The sequence below is a fragment of the Protopterus annectens genome, chromosome 11.part0 (genome assembly GCF_019279795.1).
Source record: "Protopterus annectens isolate FY-2018-M chromosome 11.part0, PAN1.0, whole genome shotgun sequence".
Taxonomy (NCBI): Eukaryota; Metazoa; Chordata; order Ceratodontiformes; family Protopteridae; genus Protopterus; species Protopterus annectens.
In genome coordinates, this window is record NC_056745.1 from 578,093,549 (window position 1) to 578,113,218 (window position 19,670).

General features: G+C 35.9%; 1 protein-coding gene across 1 annotated transcript in view; it reads right to left on the reverse strand.

The window, feature by feature from the left end:
* TSPAN8 (tetraspanin 8) overlaps positions 1-19,435 on the reverse strand; it is a 513,016-nt gene extending 493,581 nt beyond the window's left edge. Inside the window, exon 1 of the mRNA XM_044087126.1 lies at positions 19,278-19,435. Coding sequence (XP_043943061.1) covers positions 19,278-19,337 — 60 coding nt within the window. The 5' untranslated portion in view covers positions 19,338-19,435. The remainder of the gene's footprint in view (positions 1-19,277) is intronic.
* Positions 19,436-19,670: the final 235 nt, after the last annotated feature.

The window sequence follows — 19,670 nt, forward strand, 5'->3', positions numbered from 1 at the left end:
ACCCGCTGGTAATAATTTTTAGGACCCATAGATCTGAGGTGACGGCCTGCCAGTTTTCTAGAAAGAGAGAAAGTCTTTCTCCTAGCCTGCCTTGTGGCATGAGGGGTAGAGGAGAGGGGAGAGAGTCATTGAAAGTCCTTGGAGAAGGGAGTGGGTTTAGAACTCCCTTACCTAGAAGCATCAGTGAACTACTGCCTGAGTCTTTGTTGACTATGTGACTGGTGTCTAGGGGCTTTTTCTCTACTTCCCTTCCTCTGGACTGGTTTTGACTGTGAAGGAAATGACCAATGTTTAATGCGGAAGTTTCTACTGAACCTGGGAAGCTGTACCTGTAAGAAGTCCTTGACAGTTTGCATGGACTTGGCCTTGTCCTCCATTTTCTTAATGACCTCTTCTGCCTTAGGTCCAAACAATTGTTCCTTATCCAAAGGGGCATCTAAAAGTTTGGATTTTACCTGGTCAGGCAAAGGTTGCTCCCTTAGCCAGGCATATCTTCTGATCACTGAGCCTGTAACTGCAGCCCTGCTAGAAGCTACTAAGGCATCAAAACCACAGTGCAAGGAGTGTTTGGCTACCTGAGATCTGGACTGTATGAGGTCAATTAATTCTCTGGTAGTACTATTGTCATGAATGGAAGATGACTTCTGTTTTATTAGTTCGAGGACATTTTGCTGGAATTTCAGCAAATGGTATTGATAATTCAAGACTCTTACAGCTAAAGTGGCTGAGGTGTATACCTTTTTTCCCATTCTGTCTAAAGCTCTGCTCTCTTTGTTAGCTGGAAAGGGATACTTAGATGAGATTGCCCTAGCCCCCTTAGGGCCTTGATTAATGACTTTTGGGTCTGCAGTAGGGTTTTTAAAAAGATACTTGTGGGTGTCTTGCATCCTGTAATATCTGTCTGGTTTCCTGGGTGCTTGGGGAAGAGAGTCTGGAGAAAGGGCAGAGTCTAGAAAAACATCCCCTACTACAGCCAGAATAGGAGGAATGGCCAGAGGCTTATGCGGAGGCAGTTCAAGGAACCCTCTCAGTCTCTTCTTAGACAAAAGGTAATCTTGAGCTGAAGGTTTCCTGAAAAGAGAGGTCCTCAGGAGGGGAGGCAGATGGAAGGGGGTCATCAGCATCAGAGTCCTCAAATGCTGCAAAGGACTGGTCTTCCATGTCTGACTCCTCAATAACAGATTCTTCTGATTCCTGGTCAGAGAGGATTTCAGGGGAGGTGTCCCTTTTTCTTTTGGCTGGGGTGGGTGGGTGGGGCTGGTTTCCCCTTATAAGAGTTATCAAGTCTTTTGCAATTCTGAGTAGTTGCTGTGACTGAAAGGCAGGCTGGCTTGTCATAGGTTGGTGGCTGGGTCCTTGGGGAGGGGCCTTTCTGGGGGGTAGTCTTAGGCTTGAGCTTGGATGGGTCAATAGTCTTATACAAGGTTAGTTTAACCGGCGGTGTTATCTTCAGTCTAAGCCTGACTTCGGTCATCAGAGGTGTCTCAACGGAAGCCAGTGCCTGCGAAGTGGCTCCAGACCTTACCACATGAGAAAGAGTTGACATACCGGCAGCGGGAGATAGATCCAGCGGAGTACTGAACTCTGAATGGGTCTCGGTAGAGGTCTGTGACAGTTCCTTGGCTGGCATCAGGGGCTGCGAAGGTGTCTCACTGAGTTCATGCCAATATTTTTATGTATGGTTGAGAAATTGTGAATATATTAGAAAGTACATATAAGAATTCTATAGTTAAAATGTTTAGATTTATTGATGATGTGTTTTTAATTTGGAGAGGGACTAAGGAAACGAAAGTTTATTGTTTATATCAGTAACGTGTGTTCCTATTTAAAGTTTACCTGTCAATTTAGTACTAGTGAAATAAATTTTTTGGATGTAACTGTTTTTAAGGACGGGAATAGATTGGTGTCCAAAGTATATAAAAAAGAACTGCAGAACAATATGTATCTACATTACAGTAGTATGCATCCTAAGAAGACAAAGACTAATATTATTAGAGGACAATTAGTTAAAATTAGTAATTTAACAAGAAAAAATGAAGATTTTTTTAGAAAAAACTGACCATTTCTGTTGAAAAATGGTCAGTAGGGGTTATCCTATAGAAGTAGTTAAGTCTTTTATGTCACAAATAATTGACCAAAGTAAAGTAATAATTTTGGGAGGTCAAGAAGCAATAATGCTGACACCAATAGAACTATGATGCCAGTTAATAACAGTTTAGATTTGTTTGCTATTAAAAGCATTATTTCAAAAAATTGAGGACTTTTTGGAGGTTATCCTGAAATAATAAGAATTATAGGGAAAAAAATGATTTTCACACAGAAGAAGGCAAAGAGTTACATACATTTTTTTCAAGACAAATTGAGTAAACCAATGAAAATGATAGAAAGAAAAGGAATGGTTAAATGTTTTAATTGTAATATATGCAATTATTTATGAAAATGATAGAAAGAAAAGGAATGGTTAAATGCTTTAATTGTAATATATGCAATTATTTATACACAGATTCGGAAGATTTAATGTTAGGGAAAATAAGATTAGTATAAAAGGACTATTTACTTATAAATCTAAATATGTGATTTACTTAGCCTTCTGTGTGGCATATAAGTCATTTTATGTTGGAAGAACAACACATGAGCTGAAAATAAGGATATATGAGTATAAATACGCTATACAAACTGCAGATGAAAATAATGCATTAAGTAAGCATTATAAGAATGGAGTGTGTAGAGTTGAGTTTAAATTTATTGTATTAGAAGCCTTGCAAAATATGCAAAATGTATTTAATTCTGAGGATGAGCTTGGGTGGCTAGAATATTGTTGGCAAGTAAGATTGAATGCTTGCTTTCCACCTGGCCTGAATAATCAGGACGATTTTGTAATGTTTTTAAAAAGGAAAGGGTTAAAACACTAATTGTGTGTTTTTTAGTCATGTGTTTTAAACTCTTTCCTATTCTGGGCCAGCAAAATACCAATTTCTTTCTCAACCCTGTAGGAATATCATAGGTAAAGGTATTTTACTGGTTCAGCTACAATACAGTTGCCATGTAATAGTGGCAACCTTTAAAAGAAATTCTACTATCATTCAAATCATCTCATATTCCATATGTAGGTTCATCACTCTCTCCCCCCTAAGAATGAACATCACTGAAAAAACCTTAGAAAAAACGAACTGGCTTCCGTGAAACAGTAATCTGGCTTTCTATGTGACTCACAGCCATTTAAGCTTATAAAGAATAAGACCTGCCTCCATTTGCCATTAGCCTATAAACTTATTAGTGTCATACCAACATACAACTTTAGAAGTATCAACCACACAGGTTTCTTACTCCCAAAGCCCCAAATGGGGTTTCAGTACACAAACTATAACTTCTCAGTTCCTAGCCACAAACTTTGGGAATTTGTCCTGTCTTATCTTAAAGATAATCCCTCATATTACAGATTCTGAAAGCACTTTTCAAGACACAAGTAAAAAGCATTTACTGTCTCTCTCTCTCTCTCTCTGATTATGTAACACAATGTCTTCCTTTCTTACTTCCTCTGCATAGCTTGTCTTGAAAATGTTTTGTTTTCTTCTTGAGATTTCCTTTTATGCGATAATGTTCATAGCTTTATAGTTTTTTATAGAGTCTTCTTCCCCATTTACTATTGATGCTGATTCTTTCTGCATTCTGCATGGCATCACACATGCTATTCTATCTGCACATAAAGCATGAATATGTTATAATTTATCTTTTTATCCAGTATATATTGCCATATAACTATTATTTTTGTACTCCTGGGCTGAGACTGAAATAGGTCCATTAGGAACAGGGCTCTACTCTGGTCAACAAATTCAAATAAGTAAAATAAAATTAATGCTGGGGGAGGAAAGACTTTAAGTCCGTAGAATAATGGATGAAACAGTAAATAATATTATGGGCAATCTTGAGTATAACAACTGTGTTAAACATTCTCTTGGTGAACAAACAACAGCATTTGGAAATAATACAGGGATGATAAATAAAGTCCAAAAGGGATTCAGGAAAATGACATCATTTACACCCACAGCAAAAGAGATAGTACATCAAAATAAAGCTTCATAAAGTGGAGAAAGAAAGGAGATATGTGAAACAAAGACAATGAAGATATAGGATGAATGTCAGTATCAGAAAACATAAGGTTAGGATGGAAAAGAACCTAGGTAAATTAAATAAGATACAGAAAAATATTTTATCCAGATATATGGAGAAAGGGGGCAATGGAGAGTGAAACTGCTTAATCAGCAAAGGGGCTTAAGGTTAAAGAAGATGAAATAAAACAGACAAAGATTCTGATTTCTTTCTTTCATTGTTATGAAAGACAGAGAAGCAGAATACCTGAATATGAAAGGAAGGAAGGAAGAAAGAAAGAAAGAAAGAAAGAAAGAAAGAAAGAAAGAAAGAAAGAAAGAAAGAAAGAAAGAAAAAGAAGGGGAGGAAGGAATTAGGAAGTTGCATTACAAAACAAGCCACGCTAGAATGGAAAAGCAGCTATTAGCACTAAGGGAGAGTAAAATGGTTCCTAATACCAATGAAAACTTTGTCTTTTTGAATACTGCAGTTTCCACAACATTGTAAAAATCAAACAAAATCCATCTGTTTTCAAAAGTGTAAAGTCAGTACTGCTAATATAATGCAGAATATTACTGTTTTCTATTATACATGTTTGAATTAAAAAAAAAATCTCAAAGTATTAAATAGACTTTCACTGGCCACTATCTTTACCTCTTAAACAGAACTGCACTTAACTGACTTATATAACAGAGAGACCCATATTAGATGGTGTAGACTCACTGACGTTTACAGTCAGAGTGACACTTCTCTGGAGGAAGGGTCTACCACATCACATGCAAATCACTATGCTATCACTACCTTATCATTAAAGTTGTGTATCCTAAATATAACATCCCCCTGTTTAACAGTCATATTTTAATTACTGCTCATTTGTTAGAACAAGCTAAGCAAACCAAGCAGCATGCTGAAGTCATATAAAACAAAATATATGGCATAAGAATCAGAGCAACTCCATGCCATCCCTGAAAACATAAAATTATGTATCAATATAAAACAGCATGCGTTATATAATCAATAAGTCAACACTTGGGGTAAGTGATAAATATTTCTACAATTAAGGTACAGGCTGTAGAAGTACACCATTTGTAATTTTACTTGTGCACATGTACATTAGTTAATATCAACTATTAACATAAAAAGCTTATTAATTTTTATCCCAAAATCAAGAAAATAACTCCAGCCATACATTTCTGTAATTCTATGAGGAAAGAGTCTGTTAAATGAAAGAACACCCTAATGTAAGAGATATTTCTTTCCTATTTGCCCAGTGCTTAGTTACATAGAAGTTAAGCTGAAGTTATACAAATTAGATAATACTTTTTGCTTGCATGAAATGGAACAGGTAAACCAAATGGATAGATAAAACATCCTACAATCATGTTTATCTCAGATAATTGCAACATTTCTTAGACTGTCTAACAAAAAAAGTTGAATAGATTTGCTGTCCCAAAAGTATGAAATACATTTGATACCATGTCTTTCCCACATACTGGTGAATTAAGAAAACTGCTGTGGTGTATACCACACAGCAACATTTTTTGGAACTCAGAGACAACCCTACCATAATGCTTTTGCATAAAGGTGTGCAGCACTGCAGTGGGCAGTCTCTATTTCCATCCAATGTGCTAATGAAGCATTGAGGGAACAGGCATATGCTAATTAATTCAGCTGCATGGATTATCACAGCTGCTCCTGGCTGCTCTTGCTAATGAATATTACCAAATGTCCATATTCATCCTTTTTAATAGAAGTAAGTTCTAGGGAGTGTAGCATATAGAATAGACTCCAGAGATTACTCTCCACAATGTATCTGAAAGGCATTTAAATACAAGATGGGTCAGGAGGCAACACAAGACTCAATGGAAAAATGTGTTATTTTGTGCCCAAATGGCACTTAAAACTTAACACTGATCAGGGGTGTAGGATCAATATGCCACCAAGCATAACTTGTACATATCATGCTTGAACAGTAAAACAGATAGGGATTGAGAGAGAAACATATGGCACAGAGGGTTGGGGGATCACTTGACACTAGGGATACTCTAGCCTGCCATAAAGGCAGTTCATTAAAAAAAGGGGGGACTAGCAGCTACTAGACACTAGAGATACCATAACAACATGCTTTAAAGTCACTAAATTGGATTCAAACGTTGTCCAACCTACTGCACAGGACCTTGGACATCTGTGACACTACTGGACAACTGGTATGTCCCGAAAAAAAAATAATGCAGATGTTAAAAAAAAAAAATTTAAATTGAGAAAGGCGGCTTCAAACTTCCACAATTGCCACAGGACAGATCTGCAGCAACTTGCTGTACTAAATGAGAAGCCATATCTGTAAGGGTTTTATAATAATATATTTAGAATCTTGGATATTATGCAATGTCTGCAACAGTTTGTGATACATGAACAAGAGAGAGGGATGGAAAACAAAGAGATAATGCTTTGATAACCCATAAGAACCCTGGATAAACAACTTCAATTAGTATGCACCAAGAATTCAGAAGCAAATGTCAAAAACATCAGGCAGGCAAAAGGAAGTCTACATTTTTCAATTTACAGGAAAGAACATTTTCATTCCTGCTGCTTACTGGAACACTGTACCAAGCTTCTAAAAAATAATAATAACACTAAAGAAAACCCACTTGAGCTGCCACTGTGACTGCATACTAAAATAGTCAGCAGACTACTTAAAATCTTTTTTGGAGAACAAAAATAAAATAGATGTGTACTGTAGTGCCTGTAAACAATCTCCAGGACTCTAATTGTCCTCAGCTTGAATTCCAGTCAACAAGTTTGTCAAGATTTGAAAACCTACTAACAAAAACTGAAGGACCATGGCACTGCCTCAGAGGACAAATTCCCAGCAGCATACCTGAAAAAAAAAATCACAAAACCATTTCTTATATTTTCTTTAACAATGCTTATAAAGACGACTTATAGTGAATGATGAATTCCTGCTATATATGTGCTATATAAATGCAACTCAAAATTAATCCAGTAGTTGAAGACATTCAACCATAAAATTTGAAAATTAAAGGCCAATCAGCATTTTAAGTCTATTAAAAGTCCTGGAATATGTATTCCAAAAACAATTAATCATCTGTCTGGCTTGATAAACATACTCTCTTCACATTGAATCAACACAGATGCAGAGCTGGTCTTGGCATCCCATCCACATTAAATAAACAAAGAAGATTTGTGTCCACTCCTGGAGGCATAGACTTAGCCACAGCTGCCCTTATCTTGTGTTTTTCGAAGCATAAACCTTGATAAATAGTCTTGTATCAATGCAGCAATGTCCAGATTTAAAAACTGCCTCAAAAGAAAATGCCAATCATTTATCGGGCAGAAGTCAATATCATCTAAGTTCCACACTAATAAGAGCTCATTAAGTCTCAATTCTTAGAACAAACTCCATGCTCAAACATACTAGAAGACTTCACATTATATAACACAGTGCAGATGAGCTAACAAAATTTAAAAAGGATATGAACGCATCCTTGTCCAATTTCAAGGCATGCTGCAGCAAAGTAATCTAATTCTTATTAAAAAGACAGAAAAACTTCCTCTTCAATGGAAAATGTTTAATGCTACAAATAGCACAAATTACTGTATTAAATTAAAAGTACTAACAGGCATAGAAAAAAATGCCTTAAACTGGAAGTATCTTCTTCAGGATAGCCCTTACAGCATCTTAGGTTTTGGAAAAACATGTAAAAGGTAGCATAAACATAGCAAGCAAGAATCTGACTAGTGCCTGAATCCAATTTCAAAGTTTAAATTAGCAAAGATGTACATTTGCCTTAACTATTTTATGGATCTATAGCAAGTAGCAATCTCAAAACATTGCACTGACTATTTTAATAATACCATAGAGCAAAACTGCCAAATTGCAGGCAAACCAACTAATTCACTCTCAGCTTTATAAAGCATTAACTGAACTGAACTGGATGAAATTTGAAAAATATATCAAATCCTGCAAACTCTGTGTCATCTCATGTCCTGGCCTTCTTACTGTGTTATCTTCATACTCACCTAGTACAGAATATAGTTCAAAAATCAATTCTTTTTATGAGTTCCTCTGTGGCGACCCCCTAAACGGGAAAAGCCGAAAGATACACACACACAATTTCTTATGAACAACAATGCAAACTCGCTGTAAAATTGGCTTATGAAATTTCACAGTGAAAATGCCTTCACTGATTACTTAAGATTGATGTGATTTCTGGTCTCAAGGCTTGATATCCATCATCAATTTTGTTCCTGCAACTAGGAAGACTACTGCAGTTATCATACTCAAGTTTATTAACCAAACATTGCTCTGTACAAACGACTCTATAAATATAATAATAAGCCTGTATTATATGAAATATCTGGCTGTCAAAGAAGTGTAATGTTACTCTTTCAGAAAATAATCCAAGACTGTCTAGTAAATGGATTGTCAAGGAGAAAACCCATGCTATTGTAATGAGAAAGGAGTCTGGCAACACACAGAGGAGTTCTGCCTCTTTTAAATAGGAAAACAATTATTTTGTCCTTAAAAGTTTTGTAAATCTAAAGCTCTTAACTTAAAAGCTAGCCTTATCTTAAACTAACAAATAAAGACTGTCTCAGACCTTTTTTCTTGTGTGGCTTATTTAGCACTGCAAATGTGGTGCAGTTCATTGAGTACTTATTAGCCTGATACTGAGAGCAAGTGTGAGTTGCACTATTGCTGAATGAAATTGCTGAGATTCACCAGAAAAATTAACAAGACCTTTACAATCCTGCTTCCTGTATATTCTTCTGCATCTCCATAAAAAGACAATATTTAGCATGTTTATTTTGGAGTCTTTGGTGAAAAAAGTACTTAAGTAACTCCTTTTGTGCCCATTTGTTTGCCCAAGCTAATATGTACTGCATTTATAATTCTTGAAAATGTGGCAACAGTAATGTAGAGGCTGCTTGTATACAGTATATATTTGAATATTGCTAAAGAACAATTCCCAAATGAATGGAATAATATTAGGATAATTACGATACTTCAAACTGGTGACAATCTCTGCAGAGAAATTCAGACAAATCTTAGTACATCCAGCTATCTCAAAATTTGGTGAAATGCCTTACTGAAAAAGAGTTAGTATGTGTTCAATTTGAAGGTTCTTTAAGCAGTCCTCACCAAAGAAATATTATGTTTTCTTTTTATAGTTGTTTTTTCTTGGTCACTTTTCTGAATGCCACGCAATTCCATTGAATCACCAGCAGAGCTCATTCACTGCAATATCACCTGGGCATGGCAACCATGATATGGGCCTAACTGTGACAATGATGGCTGATGTCTCATCACAGAAAGACATCCAATGTCCTCCGTCTGTCATACATGTGCTCCTACACACACACACACACACATACACACACACACACACACACACGCACACACCCATGCACACACACACACATACACACACACACACACACACACACACACACACACACACACACACACACACACACACACACACACACACACACACACACACACACACACACACACACACATATATATATATATATATATATATATATATATACACACACACACACACACACACACACACACACACACACACACACACACACACACACACACACACACACACTCACACTAACACCACAAAGGCTGACATCACCAGCTTGGATCAGCCAAGTCCATGTCTTCTGGCTTAATAGCTATTGGTACTTTGTAGGCTTCCATCAGCATGGGAAAAAAATTCTTGACACCAAGTACAAAGACCTCTATTTACTATATGTACATCAGAAGAAACTTTCCCAAAAACTAGGCATGCTGTATGCAATTCTACCCCTGTAAACACTTGTGCCCAACCTTATTGAGACACCTTTAAAATCCCTCATAGTAACACACCTCTTTAAGTTTCTTTACACTACTTTTTAACATATGCATCACAACTCCATACTTAAGCAACCCATTCTAACTTTCTAACATTCTCCCTCATAACCATGAATTTAATCTTTCTGCTTTATAAACCTGCATTCTTAGCTCAGAATTCCTGCTGGTATACTAATATGGCAATATAACTTCTAACAAACTAATTTTCAATTCTAGTTACTACTAATTGTTAACCTAGTTTCAATTCAATTTCTGCAATTTTTTCATGCGTATAGTCTGCATATCACAAACTATATAAATTAAGAAAAATAACTTTGATAAGTCAAACTATATTTATATTTAAGTACTTCTATAAATGTATAAATATTTATGTGTAGTATAGCACCAGCTTTGATATGTAAAACTGCATTTGCCTTATAAACATCTGCGTAAAATATTTCAACACCATTCATTTGCAAATACCCAGGCCCTGTTTGAAAGGGGTCAGTTTGAGCAGTTCATCTGGTTATTTACCAAATTAAATGGATAAATAAATAAATGAAAAGTAAATAAGAGAACTTGATGTAGCAATGTGCACAGACTATAAACGAATCAGTTAGTAGTTAACAATATGCATATTTGTAAACAGGAAAATTGCTTTAATCAAACGTGAGGATTACATTTGGAAGAAGAATTGAAGTGTCATTAGTAATATGATAATAATGAATCACTTTAAAAGATGAAGCAAATAAGAAAGAAAGAAATAAGACAAATCAAAGTGAGTATGAACTAAAGCTAGTTTTAAGAGTAAAAGGCACCATACATAAAGAAAATCAAAGAAAAATCACAGCATAGTGACAAGAAGTATTATGTTATGATTTAAATCATAATTATATTAGAACACTACATAATTCAAGATTATAAATAACATAGAAACAACTGAAATGTAACAGGATAGAATGAAGTGGAACTAAATAGTATTATTAGAAGCTGACTGGAGAAATATGTATAAGTAACTGAGAAGTTAATAAGACTGGTTTAATACATGCATAATTGATAAAACAAAATGAAAAAATTGCCAGCATACCATTTATAAATATTTTTAACAGACATAGAATCGGTTAGTGTTTGGTTTGCAGTAGACGTCTCTTATTACTATTTGTGAAGTAAAAATGTTAAACAGCTCTGGACTAGTAAGCCTAATTTGCATGATATGTCAAGTACTGGAAATATTCATACCGGAGATATTTTTGAAATTTCAATAAAGATATAAAGCAATATATATATAGCAAAACACAGTAATAAAACAGGAATAATAACTAAAGCTAATATTTAGAAAACTACCCACTAATTGTGGTTTACAGAAAAATATACACATTCTACCTTGATAGTAATAATAAATAGTAATAAGAATATAGTAAATGACAAACAGAGGACTGTAAATGAATGCTGCCTAAAAGAAGTGCTTTCTGTTGGGGGGAGTCCCTAATGTGGTATTACAAGACAGTACAGTGTTGTCAAAGTACATGTATTTAATGTTAAGAATATATGAATATTGAATTAACAGTGTTTCTAACTTATGAGTATATAGTTGAATATGTTTATGCCTCATTTAGGTAACACACTGAATGTAATCTGGAAATTATACAATGAAAAAAAGCACTTTATCAGAAGAAAAAAGTCACGTAAACAAATTTTTAAACTAAGTCAGCAAAACTGGTTGTGGCAATGATATCCATTAAAGCCAAGCAAAGTTTTAACAAATCTTTACATAAAGCTTAATGGATATATTCTAGTCCCCCTAAGCAAAATGCAGAACAAGCATGTCTCTATGCTTTCTCCAACAAGCATTAAAATGAGTGCATTGCCTATAACTGCTGTGAGAAATCATTGTTTCCACTAAAGATATTTTACTTAATTTAGAATTGACTTTGGACATAAGTTTTATAGTTTCATTCACAATTGCAGCAAAACTGTGATCTACTGCAGTATCTGAGCATCATTTATTTATATATTACAGCATTTTTCCATAGGCAGTCTTTCTGGTAAATCTCTGCCTAGTCTGATATATTAGACTGTAGTCTGGATTGCAATAGTGACAGTATTGTAATTGTTGATGCTGGATTTGTGCTTTTATAACTGTTTGCATTACAGTTTTGCTGCTAGTTTCTTATATTCTGTTTTTTATTTTCCTGTGTAAAGTTGCACTCTAGTGACTTTCAATTCCTTACATTGCTACTGTTTTTTTCCTGTTCTTGTGCCTATCCCAGTCCCAGCAGATACATGAAGTACAGGCCTCCCTGCTGCTCCTTACTGTTTGGCCACTAATTAGAGTTTTCCATACCCCTGCTGTAAAAGCTAAAGTTACTGAAATTCTAATCTACCTGGGGCCACTGACCTGTAGCTCAGAGTCATAGGACTAAGGGAACTCTCATTCCTGCGGGGGTTGTGAAGTTGCAGAGCTTCACTGCTGGCTTTATCTGATTGATTCTCCTTTAGCTAGTCCGTTCTAAACAGCACAGAACTAAACACATTGAGGGCCTTTTATTCAAGAAGAAGTATGGAAAGGCCTGAACTGTGAGAAAAGAGCTTTTCGTCAAACAGTGAAGAAAAAAGTTGCCATTGGAATTGATCTACAGTGGGTTGTCTGCACAAGAGCTTTTTCCCATATAAGAGACCTGCAAAATCTATATAACCTTAGGAATATAGGTCTGAGGCGCAAAACAAAACACCACCACCACCAAGTCCAAATAAACAGGCCTTGAGCTGCAGTGCACCCCTGACCAAATAACTAGATTTTTCCTCCATGCCTTAGTAGTAAGTCACAAAGTAAAACGCACAAGATACCTCCATCAAAAATCTGATTGCGAGTGCTTTTCCACAGAGTTCATCGCCTAACTCCTTTCTTACCTGCTTCACTTCTGCTATGACCTTCTATTCTCAGCTGCTGCTTCTCTTTCATATTTACTACTAAAATTAATTTACATTTGTTTTTCCTACTCGGTTAATAATATTTACATTTTTTTCAGTTGTATATGGGATTGTCTACCTTCTGTGATTACTCGTATGTTTGTGAATGTGGTCTTTTTTGTTTTTTTTATAAATTTCTTACCCCAGGCTGATCCTGCAAATGTAAAACACCAAAATATGTAGATACGACAACCACCAAAAAAGAGACAGGAGCTGGATGCAATCAGGTTTATTCTGGTACCTCGGCTTACACAGCCTTCAAAGGATCCTGCAAATGGTCAACTGTAAGAATTTTAGCACCCCCCCTAAATAAACTAAGTAAATAAGTAAAGTCCACCCAAACAAAATCCTAAACAAACTGAACTCCTAGCAGTTTTAGAATTTGGTAAAAGTAAGGAAGTGTGTGAAATAGTGAGAATAAGGAGATGTCAGGTATGAATAGGTATTTGTTCACATTTAGTGATGTAGTTTATCCTGGTGTTGAGCAAGAACAGAGCCAGCTTTTAGCTAGGAAGTCTGTCAAAATGGTTTTGAAGGATGGGATGGAGGGTACTGGCCTGATGGATAAAGCTAAGGAATCCCAGGGCTTAGCAACATGATACAAGTACAGACAATGCCCAGCAGATTTTGATATGTTTGTAGAAAGAAAGACAGGAGGTTTTGGTCATTGGATTGTAATGCAGGACTGGGAACATAGTTATGTATAATGTTATTTAGTGCCAGACAAGAAGATGGATTCTGGATAATTTTATAGGTAGTAAGAAGCTGTTTCTATGTTAGTTGATGGGGTAGCTCTAACCAATTTAGGCTTATTAATGTTATAGAGTGGTGGGTTTTGAAAGGGACATTTGCTGCAAATGTAGCAGTTTTGTTATAGCATTGTTCAAGTTTTGATTTTTTTGATGACTGAAGGTTACCAAGGATGGGAGTACCATAAAGAAGTGTGAGGAGGAGATAAGTAATAGGGAGGAGATAAGTAGTGACAAGTGTAGCTTTAGTGGTGTTGATGAGAAAGTTTATAGCTCTATAAATCATCCCTAGTTTTCGATGAGCTTTAGTGCTGAAGGAGGAGTCTAAGATGAATTCAGTAAGGTGGGTATCTGAGGGGTTTTAGGGACCAGACTGCTTTCTTGATACACTACCATTGCAAGTTTCCCAAACTTAACACCATCAAAACCTCTCTCTGTCTACATATATGCATGGTTGACAAAGTTTCAGAAATTAAACTCACTGGTGTCATCCATTTCAATGAGATGAATCACAATGACCTGCCATAACTTGTGCATACACTCTTGAATGGACCCATGCCCATGCATACTCACAGCCCATGCATACTCACAAACACACATGCACACACACACACACACACACACACACACACACACACACACACACACACACACACACACACACACACACAAGCATGCACACACACTCACACACACACACACACACACACACACACACACACACACACACACACACACACACACACACACACACACACACACACACACACACACACACACACACACACACACACACACACACACACACACACACACACACACACACACACACACGTACACACACATAGATATATACATATGGTCTATAGCATAATGTGAGTGGACTCTCACTAATATGTGAAGTGCAGATAATATTATTATATGGTATTTTTAAAATGATGTCTTCTAAATACTGATGTATACAAATAGTGTTCTCCTTTAAGAAAGATAGGTATGTTCCTGTATTAGATAGAGATGTTTCTTTAAAGAGCACTGATCATAAGCAATCTCCTTGTGAGTATAATGTATAAAAAGGAAGAGCTAAGAGCCTAGAGTTCAGAGAAGTTGGCCTCTCTCAACATTCAGAGTTTTGTGCCAAGAATAGTGCTTCTGGGGGTTGTGCTGCAGATGAGCAATGACAATCACACAGAGTCTGTGACAATCTGAAGTTGTTCTACTGAGATTCCAACCAGGAGAAATCGTCTGAATTTAGTTTGAGATTAAACATAAACAGATATAAGAGAGAGAGAGTGTTTTTCTTTGTTTATGCCCTGAAGAAGTGTTTGAACAAATGGATTATTAGTTTGTCTTCTGTGTTAATAAAAACTGAATATTTTATGAACAAAATTCCTCTAATGCTTTATTTTGCTACATCATTATTGGAGTATGCAGTCAAAGCTGACACACAGCTTGTATGCCAACAACAAACCTAAGTTTACCTTTCATTACCTAAAATTTGAGCAAAAGTTTCCCCAACTGAAAAAAAAAACAGTGGTATTTTGGTTTAAGCTAAGAGTTTTGTTTTCTGTGTGAAACATCTGCATTGTGCTAAGATAACAACAGTAGAACAACTATTGCTGCTATAGCCAAGGATCTTTTGGATGTGGCCAAGTCTACGGCCATGCCAAACACAATTCCACCTTTTTGTTGAGGTATACCTCATAGCCTTTGAATGGTACCTGCCCAAGAACTGATGAAACTGTAGTGATTGGGCTATAATGCTGTTAGCCAAGCTGACCGATACAACAGTAAGGACCTTCACATTCATAATTTTAAAAAAAGCAATGTTTGCTCAAGCAGGTGTTACTTCACAGATACTGCCAGATACAGCATATATTACTGAACATAGAGCTATGCATTGCATCTGAGCACTGCAAAATCAGAATTGGCCCTAAATGGAGAGGGTTGTTGTTGTTTGTCTTTCGGCTTTTCCTGGTTAGGGGTCGCCACAGCGGAACTCCGGTCCGCTAATGATTGGCAGTTGTTTTTTATGGTGTTGAGTTGCCAGCCTGACACCCAACCTTCAAGAAAGGCACGCCCATTCAACGCATGTCTTTCGAACGCCCACTCAACCCCGGGGAGGACATGCAGACTCCATGCAGAAGGCACTCCCAACCCAAGCCAAGAATCGAATGGGAGAGCTTCTTGCTGTGAGGCAACAATGCTACCGCTGCACCACCATGGAATTAATCCTAAATGGAGAGGGTGAACTCATTAAAATCCCATTTTGTCATATTTACTCCATGCACTAGTAGTACTTTTCAGACTGTCTCATGGACTCTTTCAGTCTATTAATATAGACCTCTTCCATTGTCCCACCTCTTCTGTGGAAGGGGCACACTGCCTTTCTTACATTACATTCCCTGAAATGGAGCTTTTTAGAGTTTGCACTCATACTTCCAATGGAAATGGCCTAAGCCTTTTAAAATATCAAGTTATCACCCTACACCATATGTGTTGCTAGAAAACTGTAAATGACAAGCTATACAGCTTAAATAACATCTACAGTGGTTGCATTCATTTGATTTTAGGTCTTAAACTTGATTTTATAAGCCACAATAACCACAGTAAATACAATTTATCTAATATTGTATAAACAGCTTATGATATGTCAGTAACCATTCAAGCAAAGACATGTTGCCAACAACATTTTCTTCATAGAACTGTGAGCTTTTATATGAAGTTAAGCAGTTCTTTGTGTGTCACTTGTTTGTTAAGATATTTAGAGAAATACAAAAAATTATTAAAATGCAAATAAGAAGTATACTTTAGGTACTCAATGCTTCTTTATCTGCAGTAGAGAGGTCAAGTATCAATACAGATGTATTCAACATTGTATAAACGTTAAGATGAAATCTTCTAATCCTGATATGTAGCATGGTTTTGGAATTATTAATGCAAATATGAACAAACAATATTTGATGCCTAGAGATGTCAGTAGGATGCAACTGCAGAAATGTAATAAGTTAAAAGACAAAAGCTCTAATTTAGAATCTTTGCACTCCTAAGTATCTTGATTAAAAGTCTGATTTGTCTGGTAGGTGGCACAGAGGATTAGGGAGCTCTTAATGAGCTGCTTCCTATGACCTAGTTGGCTGAACCTGAAAAGAACCATGGAAAATAGTACTTTTCCCAGTAATCAAATAAATAAACATAAAGTGCATTCCTTATAAAATATATGTTATATATTTCATGAAACATTCCTGAAGGGGCCATAGAGTTGTAGTGGTTAGTGTTGATGGGATTTTGACATGTTCTCTGGTTTCCTCCCATATTCCAGAATGATACAGTAAATTAATTGACATCCATCAAATTGTCCACTTCTGTGGATGCTGAGTGAGTGTGTGCATCCTGTAACAAACTGGCATTCCATCCAGCATACGTATCTTTGCCTTGTGCTGTTTGAGTTCTAGGATAGATTTTGACTGATTTGAAACCCCAAACTAGATCAAGAAGGAAATTAGAAAATTAATAAGTAATTGTGTTACATACTATTCTGCTAAAAAGGCTATGTTTTTATTAAGAATGGCATATGAGAATTGTTGAGAACAGTGGCAAGGAGACAACTTAGGACATCTGGCAATATTTATGACATTGTAGGGCAGCATGTTGTGGTTTAGAGATGTGACTAAGACTGCATCAGCAATAATGTCATTCATTTGGGATATGGTAGAAAGTCCAAACACCTAACAAAAATCCACATGGACTCAACTCTACAAAGAAAGCACCTACCCAAGAACAAATTCTGGAGAACCAAGAGCTTTAGCATTCCCAAGTGTTGCAACACTGTAATGCATATAATATAATTATGCCCTGTAATAACTGCCATGCTAGTGCCAAATCTTAGCACACTGGCTTCTGTAATACAGTAAAGCAACTCCTGTTATCACAGCAGTATATTTGTGTGGCTACCATTCAGGAGCACATTTATTTTGTTAAATAATGACTTACACTTGACTGTTATGCCTTTAGGGACACAGGACATGTTTATTTAAAAATGTATCTGATAACATGGAGGCCTAATTGATCTTTAATCCTGAACTGTTTACTGTAATGTACAGTCTCATCACTTTGAAAAATTAATATGTCCTTCATGGCAACCACTTCATGCCTTATTATTAAACAGTGGGAAACGTGTCAGCAACTTAACATTTTGTTTCTTGGTAAGTTCAAAGGATCCTGACAAAGCTATAATGATAAGAAATTAATTTCATGCATAAAATGTTCCAGCAGAGCTGAGCTAGAGCAGATCTGCATAATACTGATACATCAGGAGATGAATTAAGCAGTTACATCCCTGCATTTTCCACACAAAGGTATTGCAGCTTTACCAAAGCTATTTGAGCTTAAGAAAATCTGAATAATGTAGTGTTTTCAGCAGCTGTACTTTCATCTTCAGTCACATACAAAAGGCTGAACTCCAAGAATTTATTTACTTGATTTGGAAAACGACCACTTTAGTAGTAGTAATTTCACATAGGTGGTCATCCATTTTTAATATTCCCCCTGTGTATTTGTAGTTTGACAATGTTTAATGTGTGTTGTTTGTCTATTCATTTCTGTACCTGAGTAGTTATAAAATACATCATCTTAAGTCACTTACAAAAGGCAAGAATTATTTTTTTCTGCAGTATGAATGCAGGTATGCATTTAAACATAAAGCTGTGATATCTTTTTTGTTTCAACAAAAATACCTAAAATACATATATAACTTAAAAATGGGAAAAATGCAGAACCTTGTGTGTATATAACTAAATAAGAACACATAACTTGGATGAAAAGCTTGCTAACTTGTTCAAATACATTAGTAATTAATGACAGGTAGACAGGTTAAGGTGTAAAGCTGCTACATCACTACTAAGTAAGGTGACTGACAGCCTAGCAATACTTACACTGCACATGCATTGTTCTTCTTCCATTTACATACATCCATAGCAATAATTCCAAACTAAAGTAACAAAACATGTTTTTATTGATTTAAGAACCACACATGTCACTACTGCCTTTACTCAAAACAGCAATTTAAGCATTGTTCTTATTGTTGTGTTCACATCCCAATATATTAAAATAATGCAGTATAATATGTTCTTCCATAAATCTAAAGTGACACAAATTGTCATTACATTTGACATAGCTATATTTAAATCGGAATTAATAGACACAAAACAATGAATAATTTAACAACAGTCTGATTTAAACCTGTTAATCATAACCGTGTACATTTCTGAGCCTGCTAAGTAATATTATTCATTTAAACATTCAGTAATAGGTAGTATCACTTATGTTAATTTATATAATACAAACTATGTAACATGAATGTTTACTGTCTACCAAAATATGCCATAATTTAGTTAATTGCAGTAGCTTTCTATAGCCATTACAGCTTTATCAGTTCTCCTTCCTTTCCTGTATTGTTTGTATTTCAGGCATTACAGTGTCACAAGTTAGCTTCTGTCAATTACATAACTCTGTGTTTTTTGATAAAATATTGCCAGCAGTCAATTAAGTAGGCTAGTATCACAGCAGTTTTTTTTACTAAAATGTAATGTAACACTTACCCAGAATATAAAGTTGAAGGCAAACATGGAGTATTTTATACATTTGTTAACACCTGCCATTTTAAATTCAAAGGATTACTTCACACAAGGGAACAAGCTGTCAGATCTCATGTACAATCTCAAATAGGATTGTCTGATGAATTCTACATACAACTTGTTTGTTGAAGTGAGCTGATGAAGTTTGTTAAGAAGGAAGGGCACCAGTTTAATATTAACTACAATAACTGACATGCCAGCAGGTGCTATCTCTTTTCCTGGGCAGGTGTTCTACGGTATCTATGTCTACAATATGTGCAGCTCAGAGCTCAGCTCCTAATGTTTACTAAAGAGAGAAGCAGCGTGATAAGAAATGTTAAACTGCTCACGTTCATCCATAATAACTGTTCTACTGCT